Source organism: Sorex araneus, chromosome 2 (genome assembly GCF_027595985.1).
Source record: "Sorex araneus isolate mSorAra2 chromosome 2, mSorAra2.pri, whole genome shotgun sequence".
In the NCBI taxonomy this organism is placed as follows: Eukaryota; Metazoa; Chordata; class Mammalia; order Eulipotyphla; family Soricidae; genus Sorex; species Sorex araneus.
In genome coordinates, this window is record NC_073303.1 from 283,881,551 (window position 1) to 283,901,813 (window position 20,263).

The following is a 20,263-nucleotide window of genomic DNA, read 5'->3' on the forward strand; positions in this document are numbered from 1 at the left end:
CTCCTCCTGCTCCCTCCTGTGGGCACCTCACCACAGCCTGGGGGGGGCAGCAGTTGGCACAGCCACGTGAGAGAAAGGAAGCTGAGCGCGGTGGCCACAAGCCTCATTCAAGGACAAACGGCGAGTCAGTGGCTGCCAAACGGTCCTGTGGAGAATAAACTGACTCTTCACACTCTAGGCAACAGCAATGCACCTACACGACAGTATCTACAGACTGTCCACCCGCCCGTCTGGCTCTCTTCCGTGGGGCTGCTCCCACCACCTCTTAATCTCCAAATTTCTCATAATTTGGCCCCCTCCCAGACCAGCACCTGCCACCTTTTGTGTTTGTTTGGTTTGGTGGGGGCCACACCCAGCAGTGTCCAGGAGTCACTCCTGGTGGTGCTCAGGGCCCCAAATGTGGTGCAGGGGATGGAACCAAAAGGTAAGGTGCAAGGCAAGCACCAAACCTGCTATTCTCTCTCCCCAGTCCTGGATCTCCCACCTTTCAGCTCAACAGGGAGCCAAAGTTTTCTGAGCCTGACTCGAGGCCAGTGTGTGTGTGTGTGTGTGTGTGTGTGTGTGTGTGTGTGTGTGTGTGTAAACTGAGTCTAGCACTCAGGAGGCTCAGCCCAGGCTGTGCCTTCCAGTATTGCAGAAATTAGCATAGAACTTCCTGTACCTTGAGTGACACCCACAGGAAGCAGTGGGTTGAGGACAGAGACAAGGACAGCTTCAGAGTAACGGGACCCAGGGACGAAAGGAAACTCCCCTGTACTCCCTTCTTCAGACCTGCATCCGGTTTGCCCCTCTGCTTCTTCCCCCTCCCCCCCAGCCGCCAGGCTCGGGCCTGTAGTGGCCTCCTGCAGGGACAGGCCCTCGGGGTTGTTCTCATTTTCTCTCTGGTCCTGCCCGGGAGTTCATGGTCTGGTGTAAGTCCAGGTGTTGTGAAGGCTCTAGAGGTGGATGAGATTCTGCTCCTAACGGAAGCCCCTACGGTGTTGGTGGACGGACACCCCTGCCCTTCCCTCACTGCCCGTGAAGGAGAGGGATGTGCAGCTAGGGCCTGGGGAATGGCACGGGTTGGGAGACCCCTTGACGGGAGGGGCTGATGCTGATTCTGGCCATCAGGGGCGGCTTCCTGGAGGGGGCTGTGTTTGAGCTACAGTTGGGAGAACGGGAATGACTTGGGTGCAGGTGCAGAAAAGCACTCTTGGAAGAGGGAGTTTCTTGGGCAAAGTCCTGGAGGGAGGAAGGCATGGAAGCAGGCATACATACCCCTCGCCCACAACAGCTGTGGCCGCCTCAAGTGACCGGGTCGGGGGGGGGGGGCGGCAGTGCGGGTGCAGCCCCCGAGACTCACGTGTGTGTGCTCTCTCCCCCACAGAGGCCATGCCGCTGAAACATTATCTCCTCTTGCTGGTGGGCACCCACGCCTGGGGCATCGGGCTGGCCTACTACGGCTGCCCGAGCGAGTGCACGTGCTCCCGGTCCTCCCAGGTGGAGTGCACGGGGGCCCGCATCGTGGCGGTGCCCTCCCCGCTGCCCTGGAACGCCATGAGCCTGCAGATCCTCAACACGCACATCAAGGAGCTCGGCGACTCCCCCTTCCTCAACATCTCCGACCTCATCGCCCTGAGGATCGAGAAGAACGAGCTGTCCAACATCATGCCGGGCGCCTTCCGCAGCCTGGGCTCCCTGCGCTACCTCAGCCTGGCCAACAACAAGCTGCAGGTGCTGCCCGTCGGCCTCTTCCAGGGCCTGGACAACCTCGAGTCGCTCCTGCTCTCCAGCAACCAGCTGGTGCAGATCCAGCCGGCGCACTTCGCTCAGTGCGGCAACCTCAAGGAGCTGCAGCTGCACGGCAACCACCTGGAGTACGTGCCCGACGGCGTCTTCGACCACCTGGTGGGCCTCACCAAGCTCAACCTGGGCAAGAACAGCCTGACCCACCTGTCTCCCCGGATCTTCCAGCGCCTGGGCAACCTGCAGGTGCTCCGGCTGTACGAGAACCGGCTCTCCGACATCCCCATGGGCACGTTCGACGGGCTGACCAACCTGGAGGAGCTGGCCCTGCAGCAGAACCAGATCGGCGCGCTCTCCCCGGGCCTCTTCCACAAGAACCGGAACCTGCAGCGGCTCTACCTGTCCAACAACCAGATCTCGCAGCTGCCCGGCGGCATCTTCATGCAGCTGCCGCAGCTCAACCGCCTGACGCTCTTCGGGAACTCCCTGAAGGAGCTGTCCCCGGGCATCTTCGGGCCCATGAACAACCTGCGGGAGCTCTGGCTCTACGACAACCACCTCACCTCTCTGCCCGACAACGTCTTCCGCCACCTGCCGCAGCTGCAGGTGCTCATCCTCAGCCGCAACCAGCTCAACCACATCTCGCCGGGCGCCTTCAACGGGCTGGGCGAGCTGCGGGAGCTGTCCCTGCACACCAACGCGCTGCAGGAGCTGGACCCCGGCGTCTTCCGCATGCTGGCCAACCTCCAGAACATCTCGCTGCAGAACAACCGCCTCCGGCAGCTCCCGGGGGGCCTCTTCGCCAACGTCAACGGCCTCATGACCATCCAGCTGCAGAACAACCAGCTGGAGAACCTGCCCGTGGGCATCTTCGACCACCTGGGCAACCTGTGTGAGCTGCGGCTCTACGACAACCCGTGGCGGTGCGACTCCGGCATCGTCCCGCTCCGCTCCTGGCTGCTGCTCAACCAGCCCCGGCTGGGCACCGACAGCCTGCCCGTGTGCTTCAGCCCGGCCGACGTCCGCGGCCAGTCCATCATCGTCATCAACGTGAACGCCCAGGGCGCCCAGGGCCCCCAGGGCCCCCAGGGCCCCCAGGGCCCCGTCTACCCGGAAACGCCGAGCTACCCCGATACCTCCAGCTACACCGACTCCACCTCCGTCTCCTCCACCACCGACCACACCAGCACCGTGGAGGACTACACCGACCTCACCACCATCCAGGTCACCGACTCGCGAGACACCGGGGGCATGACCCAGGCCCAGAGCGGGCTGGCCATCGCGGCCATCGTCATCGGCCTCATCGCCCTGGCCTGCTCGCTGGCCGCCTGCATCTGCTGCTGCTGCTGCAAGCAGAGAAGCCAAGCGGTCATGATGCAGATGAAGGCGCCCAATGAGTGCTAGAGGGAGGCGGGGTGGGCAGGCCCTCTCTGGAGGAACTGGGGGTGTCACCCGTGGGCTCCAGAGCCACCCTGGGCCCACTCTCTCCAGACTCGGGGACAAAGCACCCCACCTTTTGCCCGCCGGCCTGCTCATCTCTGCAAGAGAGGCTAGTCTTGGGGGACTTTCTTACCACCAGGAAGACCCTCAGGGCCATGGCAACCCGCCTCCATGGGGTCTCGCTCACCGCTGGGCTTCCCCCCAAGACGGCCCCTCCTCCAGAAACCCCTGCCAGTGCTTCTCCCAGAAGCCCCTCCCGGCGCCCCCCTCGGGCCTCCTGGACTCTGTGATTCCGATGCCTGCGCCCGCAGGGGAAATAGTTCTCCGATCAAGTATTATCCCCGTTGATTTCCCTTCTTCCCGCTCCTCTTGAGAGGAGCATCGCCCCCCTCCTTGGGCAAGGTCTCCCCTTGATTCTCCACTCCTGCTCGCGGGCGAGTGAGCCCCACCAGTCCTGGAGCTGAAAGAAGCCCAGCTTTTGGGGCACGCACCCAGATGGGGGGTTGGGGTGGGGGGAAAGTGGGGCGGCCTTGAGGTGGTTCCTGGTGTAATTTATGAATTTAAAAAAAAAAAAACTGGAAGAGGAAGAGAGGCACCGCCCACACAAGTCCAGCCTTTTAGAGAGTATTTCCAACGGCCGGTGATGGCTTTGGAGAGTTCAGTCCTGTTTGAAATAAAGTCATATAAATATCCTGACACCCCCCCAGGACCTCCCCCCCAGGACCCCTCCTCCCCTAAAGCATTAGTATCAGCTTGTTGGGGCTGGATGAAGAAAGCCACCTGGTTCCTTGGGGTCTCTGTGTTCATCCCCTGTGTGTGGAAGTCTCCCATGTTGTCAGAGTGGGACATCCGTATGGGAAGGTGGGAACATGATGGGGTACCGTGAGATAGATGGTCACCATCGGTGACCCCTGAAAAACAGCCAGATCAAGAAACTACCCCCATCTTCCTCTGTTAGCTGTGCTGCAGAGCACAGATGCTCGTGGCAGTGATTTGGACTTTCTTGGGAAGCTTGAGTCAGGAAGGATGCCTTACTGCTTCTCCCACCTCCAGCCGGCCCTTACAAAGCTCCAGCGGCTGGGCAGTGGAGGAGGAGGAGGAGATGTACACGCACTCTGGCTGGAAAGGAGATTTGATGGCATGCAGGCTGGAGGCACCTTGAGGAGTCAGGGATGTGGCTCAAGAGGTAGAGCACATCCCTTACGTGCACGGTCTGGGATTTGGTCGCCAGCACTGCATGCCTCCCCCTCTCCCAGAACTGCTGGGTGTGGACCCACCAACTGAAAAAGAAAAAACCCAAACCCAAAACAGAAGCATTTCAACTGGAGAGACCCATGCAACCACATACGCTTTCCTGCCAACGCAGACTGTCTGCTATTTACTGGAGCTCCCTCTGCGCCAGCCTTTTATGGGCATGATATGCCTATATCTGCTTTTAATTTTCACTCTGTGTTTGGGGAAAATGAAATAGCTCGGAGATGAGATTCTTTTGCTGAGCAGCCTAGAGTCAAAGAACTCAGCAATCGCCCTAGTGCCACCGTGAAAATCTCCATCAACAACACAGCCTGAATGCAGGGGAGAGGGTGCAGGGGACTGGAGTGCATGCTTTGCGTCCCGGAACCTTGCATTCAATGCCTGGCCCAACACGATTCCATGAACACTGTTGAGAATTATCCCTACGTTCTGAGCCAGGAATAGTTCCTGAGTACCACTGCTGAGGCCCTACCAATTAAAAAAAAAAATGAACAAAGTTAACTCAGATCACAGTTTAACTTCAGACTTCTCAAATTAGCAGGTAACATCAACATTTACAGATAGGTCATAATAGGCCTGAGCTCATTTGGGAGATTCTGTTTTTATGGTCTGTTTTTAAGAGTTGAGTGGTTTCACTCTGAATTATCTTCTCTTTGAGATTAGGCATGCAAATACTCACCCTCACATACTCGTTTCTAAAACAAAGCATTCAGCAACCACCTTTCTCTGGACAACTGGTCTACCAGTTGGGACATAATTTAGATCTCTAGGTCTGTCCTGGAAAAGAGCTAACCTAACACTAAGCCTACAAAGACTTGCAAATTAATCCCAAATGCCTCTTTCTCTTTCCTTCTGCCCCCAAATAAACCAGAAAGGACCCGGGCCTTTGCAACATGTGCTGTACAAAAATGTCCAGGTTTCCCTTCTGCTACATAACACAAAGGGTCCCACACGTGATATATGTGAAAATTAGTGCACATTAGAATTTCCCACCACTGTTTTCTTTTTCTTTTTGGGTCACGCCTGTCAATGCACAGGGGTTACTCCTGGCTCTGAAATAAGGAAATACTCCAGGCAGTGCTCAGGGGACCATATGGGATACTGAGAATCGAACCCGAGTTGGCTGCATGCAAGGCAAGCCTTACCCACTGTGCAATCGCTCCAGCCCCCCTCCACCCACTGTTTCTGGGAATCTGGGGGAAAAGATAGGACCTGCCAGAAGCAAAAGACATCATTTCCTGAGGTAAATGTGGGTGTCCAAAATGTACCAAGATTTAAGAGGACTCAAAAGGAAGTAAGTCTAGAACTTGGGACTTGCGCCTCAGCCCATTGCCATATTGATCCTGGACCGAAGAGGGAAGCATGGCCAGCTTTCCTCCAGACAGGAAGCATCGCTTGGAACTGAGTCCCTCAAGGTGCTCCTCAGGAATCAGCTCGGGGTCTCACTGCTCAAGGCCACAGGGCCGGAATGTCCGAGGGTGAGGAAGCGTTGTCTTCATGCATTGCGCCCTGCCAGCCTGAACCCCCGTACCTCAGGTCCTTCTAACTCTGGCCACGGCGTCTCAGTAGCTTCCTCTCAGGTCCACGGTACCTAAATGTGTCTCTGTAGGCCGGAAGTGAGCTGAGGACAGTCCTCTTCAGGTGACTTCGCCCAGAAGTACCCCAGGGGAGGTGGCCGACACAAACCCCCTTTGCCTGGCTTTTGAGCAGCCCGAGGCTTCCATCCATCAGACTGGATTGGAGGGAGCCCTGGGATGCCGCACCATCCTCCTCAGCAGAGCTCTCCGCCTTCCTGAACCACAGGGCCTCAGGCCTGCAGAGAGCAACTCGGTACCTCAACACTTGAGGCGGAGCCCAGAGCCACCTCGCTCCCTCGCCCCCTCAGCTCAAGCAGCCTCCACTGGCAACAGAAGGGTCACGTGGGGGAAAGAGAGCTAAAGGCAAGCGAGCCACTGTCATTTTTCAGACACACTTCCTTCACCCAGCCCTCCTGGAAGGGGGAAGGCACCCACAGGAGTTCCCTCCTGAGCTCCCCCCCCCTTCCCACCAGGAGACAGCCAGATCCCCTTCTGGAAGGTTCTGGAACCACACCTTCTTTTCTGCATCATTCTTCAGCAGGCTCTGAGACTTTCCTTTCCAACCCTTGTCACAAACTTCACCGTCTGGGTTCTCACCACAGAACATGGCAGGGGCGGGGTAGGGGGGAGTCTCTCTCTCTCTTATGTGTGCTCCATTGTCTTCTCTAGAGGATCTTCTCTTGGGAGCATATGTCTCAAAAGCTTTGCCAAGGCAGGAGAAGCGAAACCCACCCATGGACTGAAGAAAACCCAGGCCCCCTTTGGAGACATGATCATGAGAGCCTTGTTAGCCTCCTTATGAAGCAGAGACACACACACACACACGCTGCTTCTCAGAACGCTCCCTGGTCCACAGCGTCTTACTCACAACCTTTCAGACGCCAGCAGGGAGCTTTCTCCCCGATGGGCTTCCAGGCCCAGGAAGTGGATGAAGAGCAGAGAACCGGCAGTCACTAGAGGACTGTCTCGGGATGTCTCTGAGCCTTGACATCCCACCCAGGACAGTCGCCACGGCAGGTGGGGATTCCTCCCTGCAATCCGCGGTCTCTCCCCCACCCAAGGAGATGTTATGTCGTCCCCCCACCCCGCTTGCCTTCATAGCTCCTTTCTGAGTAGATCACAGGTGTGCCTCCCTTAGAAAAGCTTTGCAAATAGTCCCAGGTGCTTGCGGGTGTGCTTAGAGATTTCTAGAACCCGGGGTTGTCTAGAGTGTGAGCCCTGGTGGGCAGGGTGAGGGGGTCTGTCTTTGCTGGATGCTGCTTGCAAAAAAAATCTGGTACCGAATCAACAATAAATGGTTTAACAGGACACGTGCTGGCTATGGACGTCTGGGCCCGAGGACCTCACACTTGGGGGCTCCTTCTTGTCACACATGTGCAAGGCTGAGCAGAGAACAGATGTGGGCTGGGAAAAAGATTCTTTGAGGACTGAAAGGAAGTAATGGACGATCTCTAGAGATATCCATGCCTGGAAGCAGCCCTTAGAATCTACTCACGTTGGGGCTGCAGCGTTAGCACAGCAGGTCGGGCGTTCAGCTTGTATGCGGCCGACCCCGGTTCAATCCCCAGCATCCCATATGGTCCCCTGAGCACCGCCAGGAGTGATTCCTGAGTGCAGAGCCAGGAGTGACCCCTGTGCATTGCCAGATGTGACCCCAAAAGCAAAAAAAAAAAAAAGAATTTACTCACCTCATTTTAGCTTAAAATTAAAATTCCTACGCCACACCCATCACCCCCCTCTTGCAAGGAACCCATCTCCCGCCTGCCTCCTCCCACACCCTTGCAGAGGTGAAGAAAGTGAGGAAACACGTGTTCCGACACCCTCTAGCGGCTGGTCTCAGTAGCACAGCCCTGGCCTCCATGTGTCTCCATGTCCTGCCAGGTATGAGGGTCACTGGGCACTAATTTAAGGTGCACAAGCTCGAGGGCACACGGGGTTTGGCGGCTGGGAGCGCTCCTGCACATCTCTGGACTCCCACTGTGCTCAGCCCCCAGCTTGGTGGCTCCCAGAAGATGGCATCCGAGTGGCAGTGACCCCCTCCAAAAGTCCTGGTGTTCCCCCGACTTTCAGTGTCCAGGTTCCCCAGGACTCAGGCCCTGGACTTCAGAGAGGGCGACATGCTCTGCTGTCCGTCTGTCCCGCTGTTCTTCCCAGGAAAGGAGTTCTCAACCATGGATGCTTGGGCTCTATGAGCTCTGGATCTCTTCTGGGGCAAGGGTCAGCGATATGCTGCCTGTGTTTTACAGTCACCCCATTCCAGTGACTGGGCCAGGGCCTTGTCTGCCCCTAGCCCTGGCCCTGTCCACTCAGACAGGTTTCTAGCACTTTAGGTAATGGAAAAAGGAGGGTGGTCTTCCTCTCATCTCCTGGAAGACCCCTGCAAGCCTTCCTGGCCACCTATTTCCCATCCACATGGACATATACGTGCCCACCATCCTTCCAGCTGGGGTTAGATGCATGTGCTCACGTATGAACATAAGTCATGCAAACACACACACACACACATATACATATATCCCTCCTAGCATCTGCCATACTGGCTCCACAATTTCACACGCAGAAACCTGTAAACATTGAGTCATTTGTGGGACGGCTGATCGGGTGGAAAGCCAGAATCCAGACGTGAATGGAAGGACCCTGGACCTTCTCTTGTTTACTGTGTTGTAGGGACAGACAGACAAGCTCTCTGTCTCTGCAGGGGTGTAGCCTACCTCCCCCGCCCCCCTGCCCCCACCATCCTCCAGCTGGGGCTGCAGGGGGTGACGCTGCTTTCTTACATGGATTTCTTCATGCTTTCTCCCATGCTCGCCTTGCCCCGAGTGAGCTTGTAATGCCTCCACTGAAAAGCCTGCTTCACGGACCAGGGGAATTAGTCAGGAGACAGAGCACTTGAACTTTACTGGTGTGAGGTCCTGCATTGAATCGTTGGCACCTCAAACAAGCAAAGAAACTTTGGACTGGGGAGATAGTTCAAAGGCCTGGAGCTTGCAATAGTACAGCAGGTAGGGCGTTTGCCTTGCATATGGGATGCTGGGATTCGATTCCCAGCATCCCATATGAGCCTCTGAGCACCGCCAGGGGTGATTCCTGAGTGCAGAGCCAGGAGTAACCCCTGTGCATTGCCAGAAGTGACCCCAAAGGAAAAAAACAATGGCCTGGAGCTCAAAACCCAAATTTCCTGAAACACTGGTGCCCCTGTGGCCTGGCCGAAGGCCCCATTAGCCCTCAAGCAAAATTTAATAATATGCAATGAGTATAAAAGCCATAAAACTATCCCAGGCATTAAGAATGATTTTAACTTGCTTATCTAGGTCATTCCTTCACCCTTAAAACATATGTTCTCTGTCTCTGTCTCTGCCTCTGTTTCTTTCTCACAGGGACACACACACACACACACACACACACACACACACACACACACAGAGATACACACATTCATTCCACCTTGTTCTGCAGCCCTGGTCGAACCCCTCCAGAGCCAAAAAAATCATTCCCTCCGAAACGACTTATTTTATCTGGAATAGCACCAAGGAAAGTGATCATCTCTGTTTGGGGTCTAAATGCACCTCTTAGTGACGTGGAAAAGACTTAGAAAAATGGCTTCATTTAACACGCGAACACAAGGAAACCTCCCAGGACCCTTCTAGAATTTCTCCCATTGTACAGAGGGTGAAGCGGTGGCCCAGGGCGTGCTGTGCCGCTGAGCTCAGTCTGGAGGGGGCATGAGTGCAGCGCCACCCCCGACCCCCCCCAGAACAACCTTCTGAGCTTCAGAGTCGCAAGGTGCCAGGTGCAGGCCCCCTCCTGGATTCCCGGCAGGCGTGTTTTGTAATCGCTTGAGGTCTTGGCTCCGTTTCTGTCTGTCTTCTCATCCTGTGACCTGGGTGACGTTCCGGGAAAGCTCTGGAACCACCCCCGGAACTTTGGTCACTGCTGGGGTTGAATCCACAGCCGTGCCCAGCACACAGGCCCTTCTGTCCGCGGGGAGAGCCAGGACACTGTCCCCACACACCCGTAAGGTAGGTGTCCTGGGGGGCGCCGATTAGAGACAAGTCGTGCCCCAGGGCAGAGGTGCCGGGGTGGGGCCCAAGAGGCTCAAGGTGGGATTGTGGGAGGAAGGGAGGCTGCGCCTGCTCTCAGAGTCCCACCGTGATGGCAGGGACAGAGGGGGACTCACCACATGTCCAGACCCGCCCTAGTGTACGCCTCCTAACCCAGCATCATTCCAAACGGCTTCCCCCTTGTCCATGGAGTATCCTGGCTTTGTTGGTAAAATGTCTGTTTAGGGGTGAGGGTGTAAAACTAGGGATAGGGCTCTTGTCTCGCACATGGCTGACCCAGGGTCAATCCCTGGAACCTCATATAGTCTCCTGAGCACAGACCCAGGGACAATCCATGAGCACAGAGTTGCAGGAGTGATCCCTGAGCACAGAGCCAGGAGTGATCCCTGAGTTCAGAGCTAGGAGTAATCCCTGAGCACAGAGCCGGGAGTGAGCCCTGAGCACAGAGCTGGGAGTGAGCCCTGAGCACAGAGCCAGGAGTGAGCCCTGAGCACAGAGCCAGGAGTGATCCCTGAGTTCAGAGCTAGGAGTAATCCCTGAGCACAGAGCCGGGAGTGCGCCCTGAGCACAGAGCTGAGAGTGAGCCCTGAGCACAGAGCCAGGAGTGACCTCTGAGCACAGAGCCGGGAGTGACCCCTGAGCACAGAGCCAGGAGAGAGCCCTGAGCACAGAGCCAGGAATAATTCCTGAGCCCAGAGCCGGGAGTGATCCCTGAACCCAGAGCCGGGAGTGACCCCTGAGCCCAGAGCCGGGAGTGACCCCTGAGCCCAGAGCCGGGAGTGATCCCTGAGCCCAGAGCCGGGAGTGATCCCTGAGCCCAGAGCCGGGAGTGAGCCCTGAGCACAGAGCCGGGAGTGATCCCTGAACCCAGAGCCGGGAGTGATCCCTGAACCCAGAGCCGGGAGTGATCCCCTGCAGGGTCAGGAGAAACCCTGAGCACAGCCAGGTGCAGCCCAGCAACCAAGTCTATATATTTCATCCCTGCAGGAATCAAACATGGATGTCGCTACTTTCTGCGGAACCCTGATAAGCGTCAGGCTCCGCCTTCGGTGGGAGACAGTTACCTTCTGTTCCAGCCAACTTGTCCACAGTGCAGGAGGGGGGAGGGCGGCAAATCCATTATTTTATTGGGGTGTCATAGGGTGTCATACAATTGGGTAATGCTTTAACCTATGGGATGAGGTTCTGGTCCTGTGGGGGACACTGAGGTTTAGGGAGAAGGAGCCCCCACACCAGAAGGGAGAGGGTCAGACTCTCCCAGGACTGTGCCACCTCACTGAAGCCAGGGGAGGAGGGAGCCCAAGGCCACGAGAGCCGCACGTGTGATCCTTTCCAGCTGACACAAGGGCCCACCAGCATCTGTGTCCAGCCCTGGGCAGAGGCCCTGGGGGTCACATAGGCGGTAGGTGCCACCAACCACAACAGAGAACAGGTGGACCCTCTACGTTACAGAGAGCATGTGAGGGATCGGTGGGGCTTGTGCAGGGGAAGGCAAGGAAGGCTTCTTGGAGGAAGCGGGATTAGCACTGAGCTGGGAGGTAGGGGGTAGGGTGGGGACTGGGGAAGGTGGCACGAGCCCCCTACAGTGGAAGGAACTGTGGCAGTAAGGACTGGGGCCCAGAGGCAGCTCAATGGGGGCTCTGCATGCAAGGAGGCCCAGGTTCAATCCCCAGCACTCAGGGCCCCCTGAGTACTGCCGGGAGTGATTCCTGAAGACTGAACTGGAGCAACCGTTCCCATACACCACTGGGTGTGGCCCCCAAAAACCAAAATTAAAAGTGGGGATTAAAAAGGAAGGCCTGTGTCCAGTTCACGTTCTGTTCTTAGTCCGGAGCTGTAGCTGTCTTTCTTCAAGACTGCTAAAATGGGGTGAAGAATGAGCACTAGGGCTCAGGCACCTCCTTGCCCTGGTCTTATCCCCGCACTGCACCTAGATCCCCAAACCCTGTCGGGAGTGATCCCTGAGCACAGGGCCAGGAGCCAGCCCGAAACACAGTAAATTAATAGAAATGTTTTAACCTCAGGACAGGAGCAATAGCACAGTGGTTAGGGCAGCTGCCTAGCATGTGGCCGGCCTGGGTTTGATCCCCAGCCCACATATTGTCCCTGAGTTCTCCGGGAGTGACCCCTAAGCACAGCTAGTACTAACCCCTGAGCACTGCCACATGTGTCCCAAAACCAAACATTTTTTAAATTTTGGGTTGGGGCCAAAATTTAATCAAAAATTTGATTTTTTTTTTAAAACCTTACTGCAAAAATGGGGCTGGAGTGATAGCACAGCAGGTAGGGCATTTGCCTTGCACGCTGCTGACTTGGGTTCGATTCCTCTGTCCCTTTCGGAGAGCCCAGCAAGCTACCGAGAGTATCCCGCCTGCATGGTAGAGTTGGGTGTAGCTCCCTGTGGCATATTCAAAATGCCAAAACCAGTAACAACAAGTCTCACAATGGAGACGTTACTGGTGCCCGCTCGAGCAAATCAGTGAACAACGGGACGACAGTACTATGACAGTGCTATTTTTGTAGTAGCACTGTAGCACTGTTATAGCACTGTCGTCCCATTGTTCATTGATTTGCTCGAGCGGGCACCAGTAACGTCTCCATTGTGAGACTTGTTGTTACTGGTTTTGGCATAATGAATATGCCACGGGGAGCTTGCCAGGCTCTGCTGTGTGGGTGGGATACTCTCGGTAGCTTGCTGGGCTCTCCGAAAGGGACGGAAGAATCAAACCCTGGTTGGCTGAGTGCAAGGCAAACGCCCTTGGGTCCAGAGGCAGCTCAATCGCTCTGCACTACAAAAATAATGCCTGTTTATTATTTTTAAAATACAGTCTTCACGGTTAAGCAAAAGGAAAACGTTGCCATTGCCTTGGGTTTTGCTATTCCAGAACAGTCGCTGTGCATATGTGCAGTGTGTGATGGACCGTGGTTTCTCTCCTCCAACAGACCTCCAAGAAGGAGACCTCCCCTTTGGGACCCCTTTCATTTTATAGTTCATTCCAGTGTTATATGATTCATGTGTTTCAAAATAGTCACTCAAGACGCTGCGAACATAGCCACAGCCTCATTTTGAAGAGAACAGCAAACTTTTCCATGCAGGATTCCACCCCACCCTCCCCTTGGCCACTGAGGCAGCCTCTGTTACCTGCTCTGAGCCTTCCTCATTGATCTGTTCCCAGTGACCACACCCAGTTTGACCCCCCCCCCCAGGGGTGGGCCCAAGAGCCCAAACCATCCCTTAGTTCTCTGAGGACACCAACCGGGTGTGTGCCAAGTTGAGTCCACCCGGAGGCCACCTTCTTGGAGTCCGTGTCAGCTGCGTGGGTGGAGGGCCCCGCTCCACAGGCTGGGTCTCCTCCAGCCCCCAACAGCAGCCACGGAAGGGGGCTCCCGGGGCACCCACACTTCTCTCCCACTTGGCACAGCGCAAGGGTGCCCCAAGGTCTTGATCGTCTGGCGTAACGACTCACAGAACTCAGGGGACACGAACACCATTGGAGTCACTGACCCCATATCCGGGAAAGTAGAAGGAGGCAAGAGGCAGCTAACAAATTCCCAACTCAGGAACTTCCGGCCCACGAAGTCAGGGAGTGTTATAGGCCCTACATGCCGGGATCTCTTCGATTTGACTTTGTTTATCTTATTGTTGTTGTTGTTATTGTTATTATTATTATTATTTTAGTTTTGGGGCCATAGCAGCGGTGATCAGTGGTTACTCCTGGCTCTTCACTCAAGAATGTGTCCTTGTGGGAGCCGAGCAATAGTGGCCGACCCGGGTTTGATTCCCAGCATCCCATCTGGTCCCCCAAGCACTGCCAGTGCAATTTTTGAGTGCAGATCCGAGAGTAATCCCTGAGCATTGCTGGGTGTGACCCCAAAAAGCAAAAACAACAAATTAAAAAAAGAAATGTCAAAAAATAAAAAAGAATTAGTCCTGGTGGGCTTGGGGGAACCACAAGGGGTGTTGGGGATCAAACCTGGGTTGGCTGTACACAAGGCAAATGTCCTACTCGCTGTACGATCACTCTGCCCTCCCCCCAACATTTGAGCTTGATTTTATTTAAAATTTTTTTCAATTGATTGGAGTTCTGTGATCATTTCATTTAATTCTATATTAGGTTTATTGATTTTATTTTATTTCCAGGATCTTCTTGTGAGTTCTTCCTGAGAACAGGTAAACACAAAACAAACAAGATGAAACTAGTATCTATTTTATAAGGAACTGCCCTCCTCCTCTCCCTCCCTCCCTCCTTCTCTCCCTCCTTCCCCCCTTCCTCCCTTCCTCCCTTCCCCTCGCCTCTCTCCTTTGGTAAAGTCAAATGTATTCCATCTAAGGACATTTGTCCTTCTTCTCTGGTGCTTCAAATAACCTTTTCTATAATAAGGGCCGCTGGGAACCCTTATTAGTAATTAACGTAGCTTGCTGACTGCTCACTCCACATTAGACCCCGATCCTAAACCTCTACTTATATTTACTCATGCAATCCTCATAATGACCTAATGTGCAGGCACTGTCATTATCCCCATTTTACAGATAAGGAAACGGAGGTGCAGACAGATGAAGTGGCTTTCTCAAGGTCACATAGCTAGGACGTGATAGAGTTGGGAGCTGAATGCTGGCCCTTGAGCCACTGCAAGCCTTGTAAATGGTGACATAGGTGGACGTTGTAGTGGCCAGAGGTCTCCACCCTCTAATGAGGCAGGGGCCACTCAACCCCAGCTGCTTTTGCCCACAGGAATGTGAACCTGCTCCTCCTAAATCTCGCAGAAACCTGCTCTTCCAACCTGACATGTCACAGTTTTATACAGCAGCTACGGCTTCCTGGCAAAAAAGACTGCAGAGTAACCAAATCTTGCCTGGAAGCTCGAGCACTGGCTTGTGAGTCAGGGTACAAGCTAGCATTAAAAGTGAATTAGTGGACTGGAGTAATAGCACAGCGAGTAGGGAGTTTGCCTTGCACGCAGCTGACCTGGGTTTGGTTCCCAGCATCCCATATGGCCCCCCCCCGAGCACCGCCAGGGGTGATTATGAGTGCAAAGGCAGGAGTAACCCCTGAGCATTGCCAGGTGTGAGCAAAAAAAAAAAAATTGAATTTGGGCTGGAGAGATGGTACCAGGGTAGGGCACTTACCTTGCACACAGCTGACCTGGGTTCAATTTCAGGTACCCTGTATGGTTCCCCGGGCCTGCCAGGAGTGATCCCTGGGAGTAAGGTCTGAGCCCAACCAGATGTGGCCCCCTTTTCCCCCAGGTGGTATTTCCAACTGGGGTTATAGCTGAGCAGTAAAGCCCTTGCCTTGCCTGTGTGAAGCCCTGGTTTGATCCCTGGCAACACACACACTCAAACACTCACACACACTCACATACACACTCACACACACACATACACACACTCACACACACACTCACATACACACTCTCACACGCACACTCAAACACACACACACTCACATACACACTCTCACACACATACACTCAAACACTCACACACACACTCACATACACACTCTCACACACATACACTCAAACACTCACATATGCACTCACATACACACTCTCATATACACACACTCAAACACACTCTCACACACACTCACACACACTCACACACTCACACACTCTCACACACATTCTCTCACACACATACACACACTTACACAAACACTCTCAGCACACACTCACACACATACTTAATTTTTAAAAATTGAGTCACTGAGATACACTGTTACAAAATTGTTCATGAATGAGTTTCAGTCATACAGTGTTTCAGCCCCTGTCCCTTTACCCAGTGCACATTTCCCAGCAACAATGTCCCCAGTTTCCCTCTCACACCCCTCCACCAGGAGCCTGCCCCTCTCTCTCTCTCTCTCTCTCTCTCTCTCTCTCTCTCTCTCTCTCTCTCTCTCTCTGCACTGTGGTTTGCAATACTGTTACCGAAAGGTTATAATGTTATAATGTGCATCCCTTAACCTTCTTCCAACAGTCAGTCAGTTCTTACCCAGAATGACCCAACTCATAGCGGTTCTTCTCTGCAGTAACTGCACTCCCCACCCCAACCTTGTAACAAGCTTCCTGCTGTGGTCAGTCCTGCTGGCCCTTGTTTCTTCTGTCTTCAGGTATTTTTCTCATACTGTTTTTCTATATCCTGCAAATAAGTATGATCATTCTGTCTGCCCCTCTCACTCTGACTCACTTCACTCAGCATGGTACTCTCCATGTCCATCCATGTATGAACAAATTTCATGACTTCATTTTTTTCTTGGTGGCTGCATAGTATTCCATCGTGTAGATGTGCCATAGTTTCTTTAGCCACTCATCTGTTTTCAGGCACTCGGATTGTTTCCAAATTATGGCAATAGCGAACAGTGCTGCAATGAACAGAGGAATGAAGACTGCTTTTCTGAATTGTGTTTTGGGGCCCCTAAAGTATATCCCCCGGAGCAATATTGCCGGGTCATCTGGAAACTCAGTTTCTAGTTTTGTGAGGACTGTCCATATTATTTCCCAAAAGAGTCTGGAGCAGTCGGTATTTTCCCCAGTAATGAATGAGAGCCCCTTTCTTTTCTTTTTCTTTTTCTTTTTTGGAATTCTTTATTAGTGAATCACCGTGAGATACAGTTACATACTTCAAACTTTTGTGCTTGCGTCTCAGTCATGAGAGCCCCTTCCTCCCCGCCAGTCCTCACCAGCACTGATGGTTCTTGTTCTTTTTTTTTTTTTTTTGCTTTTTGGGTCACTCCCAGTAATGCACAGGGGTCACTCCTGGCTCTGAACTCAGGAATTTCCCCTGGCGGTGCTCAGGGGACCATATGGGATGCTGGGAATCGAACCCGGGTCGGCCGCATCCAAGGCAAACACCCTACCCGCTGTGCTATTGCTCCATCCCCAAGTTCTTGTTCTTTTTGACACGCTTAATATTTAGTCAACTAAAAGCCTGCAACTCTTCTCTACCCCTAACCAAAACCTACGGGGGTGGAGAGGTAGTTCAGGGACTCAGGTGCTTGCCTTGCAGGGCGCTGACCCCAGCTGATTCCTGGCAGCGCACGTGGTCCCCTGAGCTGGGCCCGCCAGGAGTGAGCTAGGCATGGAGTCAGGAATGAGACTTGGGCACCGCTGGATTATGGCGCAGAAAGGAAAGAAAACAACCAACCAACCTACACACACACACACACACACACACACACACACACACACACATGAATCTAAACCGCTGCCTGGCCACTCCGTGGTGGCCTCTGAGCTCCTCCCTGACTGGCATGACCCGGTACCCTGACGGCCGTGTTCTGTTCTCTCTTCCCAGGAGATGCTGCCCGGCCCGTGGCCCGGCTGGCTCTGCCTCTGCCTCCTGCTCCTGGCCCGGCCCGCCCAGCCCTGCCCCACGGGCTGCGACTGCTTCTCCCACCAGGTCTTCTGCACCGACGAGGCCCTGGAGGCCGTCCCGCCCACCTTCCCCCTGCACGCCACCGACGTGGTCTTCGTGGAGACCTCCTTCACCACCCTGCCCACTGGGGCCTTCAGCGGCAGCCCCCACCTGACCAGGGTGGTCTTCCTCAACACGCAGCTCTCCCGCCTGGGGCCGGATGCCTTCGGGGGGCTTCCCGGGCTGGCCGACCTGGAGATCACGGGCAGCAGCTTCTTCAACCTCAGCGCCGCCCCCTTCTCCCACCTGCACTCGCTGCTCAAGTTCACCCTCTCCTTCAGCGCGCTGCGGACCCTGCCCGAAGACCTCTTCCGCCACATGGGCGCCCTGGAGTCCCTCGCCCTGCAGGGCAACCGGCTCCAGAGCCTGCCCGGCCGGCTCTTCCAGCCCCTGGCGCGGCTCAGGACCCTCAACCTGGCTCAGAACCTCCTGGCCCAGCTCCCGGGAGAGCTGTTCGCGCCCCTGGGCCGGCTGCAGAGCCTGCGGCTGAGCCACAACCTGCTGGGCAGCCTGCCCGAGGGCGCCTTCGGCGGGCTGGGCGGCCTGCAGGAGCTCTCCCTGGACAGCAACGCGCTCTCGGAGCTGCCGGCCGGGCTCTTCTCCCCGCTCAGGGGCCTGGAGAAGCTCTGGCTGCACCACAACGCCCTGGGCCAGCTGCCGCCGTCCCTCTTCTCGTCCCTGGCCAACCTCACCCACCTGAGCTTGCTGGACAACGGGCTGCGGACGCTGCCCGAAGGCCTCTTTGCCCGCAACCGGCGCCTCGTGGCTCTGTCCCTGTCGCACAACCAGCTGCGGGGCGTCCCCCCGGGGGCCTTCGCCGAGCTGTCCAGCCTCACCACCCTGACGCTCTCCCACAACGCCATCGCCCAGTTGCCGGCCGGTGTCTTCCGGGACCTGGTGGAGCTGACCAGGCTCTACCTGGGGAGCAACAACCTCACGGCCTTGCCCCCCGGCCTCTTCCAGAACCTGTCCAAGCTGGAGCTGCTCGGCCTGTCCGAGAACCTCCTGACCACGCTCCCGGAGGGCCTCTTCGACGACAACTACAACCTCCTCAGCCTGGCGCTGCACGGGAACCCCTGGCAGTGTGACTGCCACCTGGGCTACCTCTTCCGCTGGCTGCAGCAGTACAGCGACCAGCTCCCCAACGCCCGGACCTTCTGCGCCGGCCCCGCCTACCTCAGGGGCCAGCTGGTGCCCGCCCTGACCGAGGAGCAGCTGGTGTGTCCCGTCTCCCCAGCCCCGGGGCCAGGGGACAGCTGGGGTCTGGTGTCCGCGGGAAAGCCCCCCCAGAGCCGCTGTAGCTACAGCAACCCCGAGGGCACGGTGGTCCTGGCCTGCGACGAGACACACTGTCGCTGGCTGCGCCTGCAGCTGTCCGCCCGGCAGGGCACCGGCGCGGGCCTGCCCTACAACGCCAGCCAGGCGTGGGACTTGACGTCGGCCTGCGGCACTGTGAGGGTGACCGTGTCCATCGAGGCGCGGGCAGGGGGCCCCTAGGTGCACGGCGGACAGAGCCTGGAGCTGGGCGACGGCCTCGGGGGTCTGATGGCAGCAGGAGGAGGTGAGAGTCAGAGCGTTTGGTTTTCAGGTGTGGGGCAGACGGGGGCCTCCCAAAGCGAGCACGGGAGAGGCCAGCTCCACGGCCCGGGTCTCCTCTTCCTCTCCTGCCTCCGTGGCTCCCCTCTCCGAGTCCGGCCTGCCGACAGGAGACGCCCCGTCCTTCCACTTTGCAAAGAACCAATGAGAGCAGCACCGAGGGCCGGGGGTCTCCGGCAGGTCAGTTCATACTCAACCCCATGCTCACCACCCCCCAAATTGCAGCCCAGAGGGGACCCTCCCACCGCTGCTCATCCAGATGCTTCCCTCTTGGATCCCCCCAGCTCGAAAGACAAAAATGGGGCCGGAGCGATGGGACAGTGGGGAGGGCGTTTGCCTTGCACGCGCCGACCCAGGTTTAGCCCCCAGCATCCCCCATGGTCCCCCGAGCACCGCCAGGAGTAATCCCCAAGCGCAGAGCCAGGAGTAACTCATGAGGATCGCTGGGTGTGACCCAAAAAAGAAAAAAACCAAAGGTGGATTTTCTATTTCTGTCCCTGGATTTATTTTTCCTCAAATCGATACAGAGATGGAAGCGAGGGGCTAGAAGTAGCCAGGAAGATGGGGGCTGGGCCTTTGCAGGGGCGGGGAGTGAGGTTCTGGCTCCCAAGCGCAGAGAGGAAGGGAGGGGTCACGGGCAGCCTCAGAGGCGCTTGCTGAGGTGCTGCACCCCTGTTCTCTCCCCTGGCCGTCAGGACGCCCCTGTCTTCTCTGCCCACCCCTTCCCCGCTGGTCCCCTCAGCCCAGCCCTCCTGCTGCCCCGGGTGCGGGTGCAGGATATCCCTGGGTGTGAGGCCCCCTCGGCAGCCTGCCCCACCCCGTCCCTCACCTGAGAGTCACCTCTGCCCATCCTAAGAGTGGCGCCTGCTCCCAGCCTCGGGTTCCAGCCACTTCCCGGGCAGTGCCCTGCGGCCAACTGCCAGGCTCTGCTCTCCGAGCCCCCGGCGGGCAGGGCAGAGGGTGCTTGTCGCTCAGTCTGCCCACTGGCCCTCCCCGCCTCTCCCTGACCATGCACAGGTGGGGCAGGGGGTTGGGGGTCTGCCTGCCCCAAGCAGCTACCAGACCCCCTTAGGACACGTTTGTGCTGGTGTCCTGGACATGAACGCCAAGAGGGGGCCAGTGCTGGGAGTCAGGGGAGGCGGAGGCTGGGCTGGGAGCCCTCGGGGGAGCCCTCGGGGGAGACCGCCCGGTGG

The 20,263-nt window shown here is 56.3% G+C and overlaps 2 protein-coding genes across 2 annotated transcripts; both read left to right on the forward strand.

Annotated features, from left to right (window-relative positions):
• Positions 1–1,359: 1,359 nt before the first annotated feature.
• Positions 1,360–3,129, forward strand: LRRC15 (leucine rich repeat containing 15). The gene has a single exon (XM_004602985.2). The coding sequence runs from the start codon at positions 1,372–1,374 to the stop codon at positions 3,127–3,129; it is 1,758 nt and encodes a 585-aa protein (XP_004603042.2). The 5' UTR covers positions 1,360–1,371.
• A 6,817-nt stretch (positions 3,130–9,946) lies between these two features.
• CPN2 (carboxypeptidase N subunit 2) lies at positions 9,947–19,441 on the forward strand. The gene is made up of 3 exons (XM_004602986.2): positions 9,947–10,015; positions 14,199–14,228; positions 17,355–19,441. The coding sequence occupies exon 3, from the start codon at positions 17,358–17,360 to the stop codon at positions 18,969–18,971; it is 1,614 nt and encodes a 537-aa protein (XP_004603043.2). The 5' UTR covers positions 9,947–10,015; positions 14,199–14,228; positions 17,355–17,357; the 3' UTR covers positions 18,972–19,441.
• Positions 19,442–20,263: the final 822 nt, after the last annotated feature.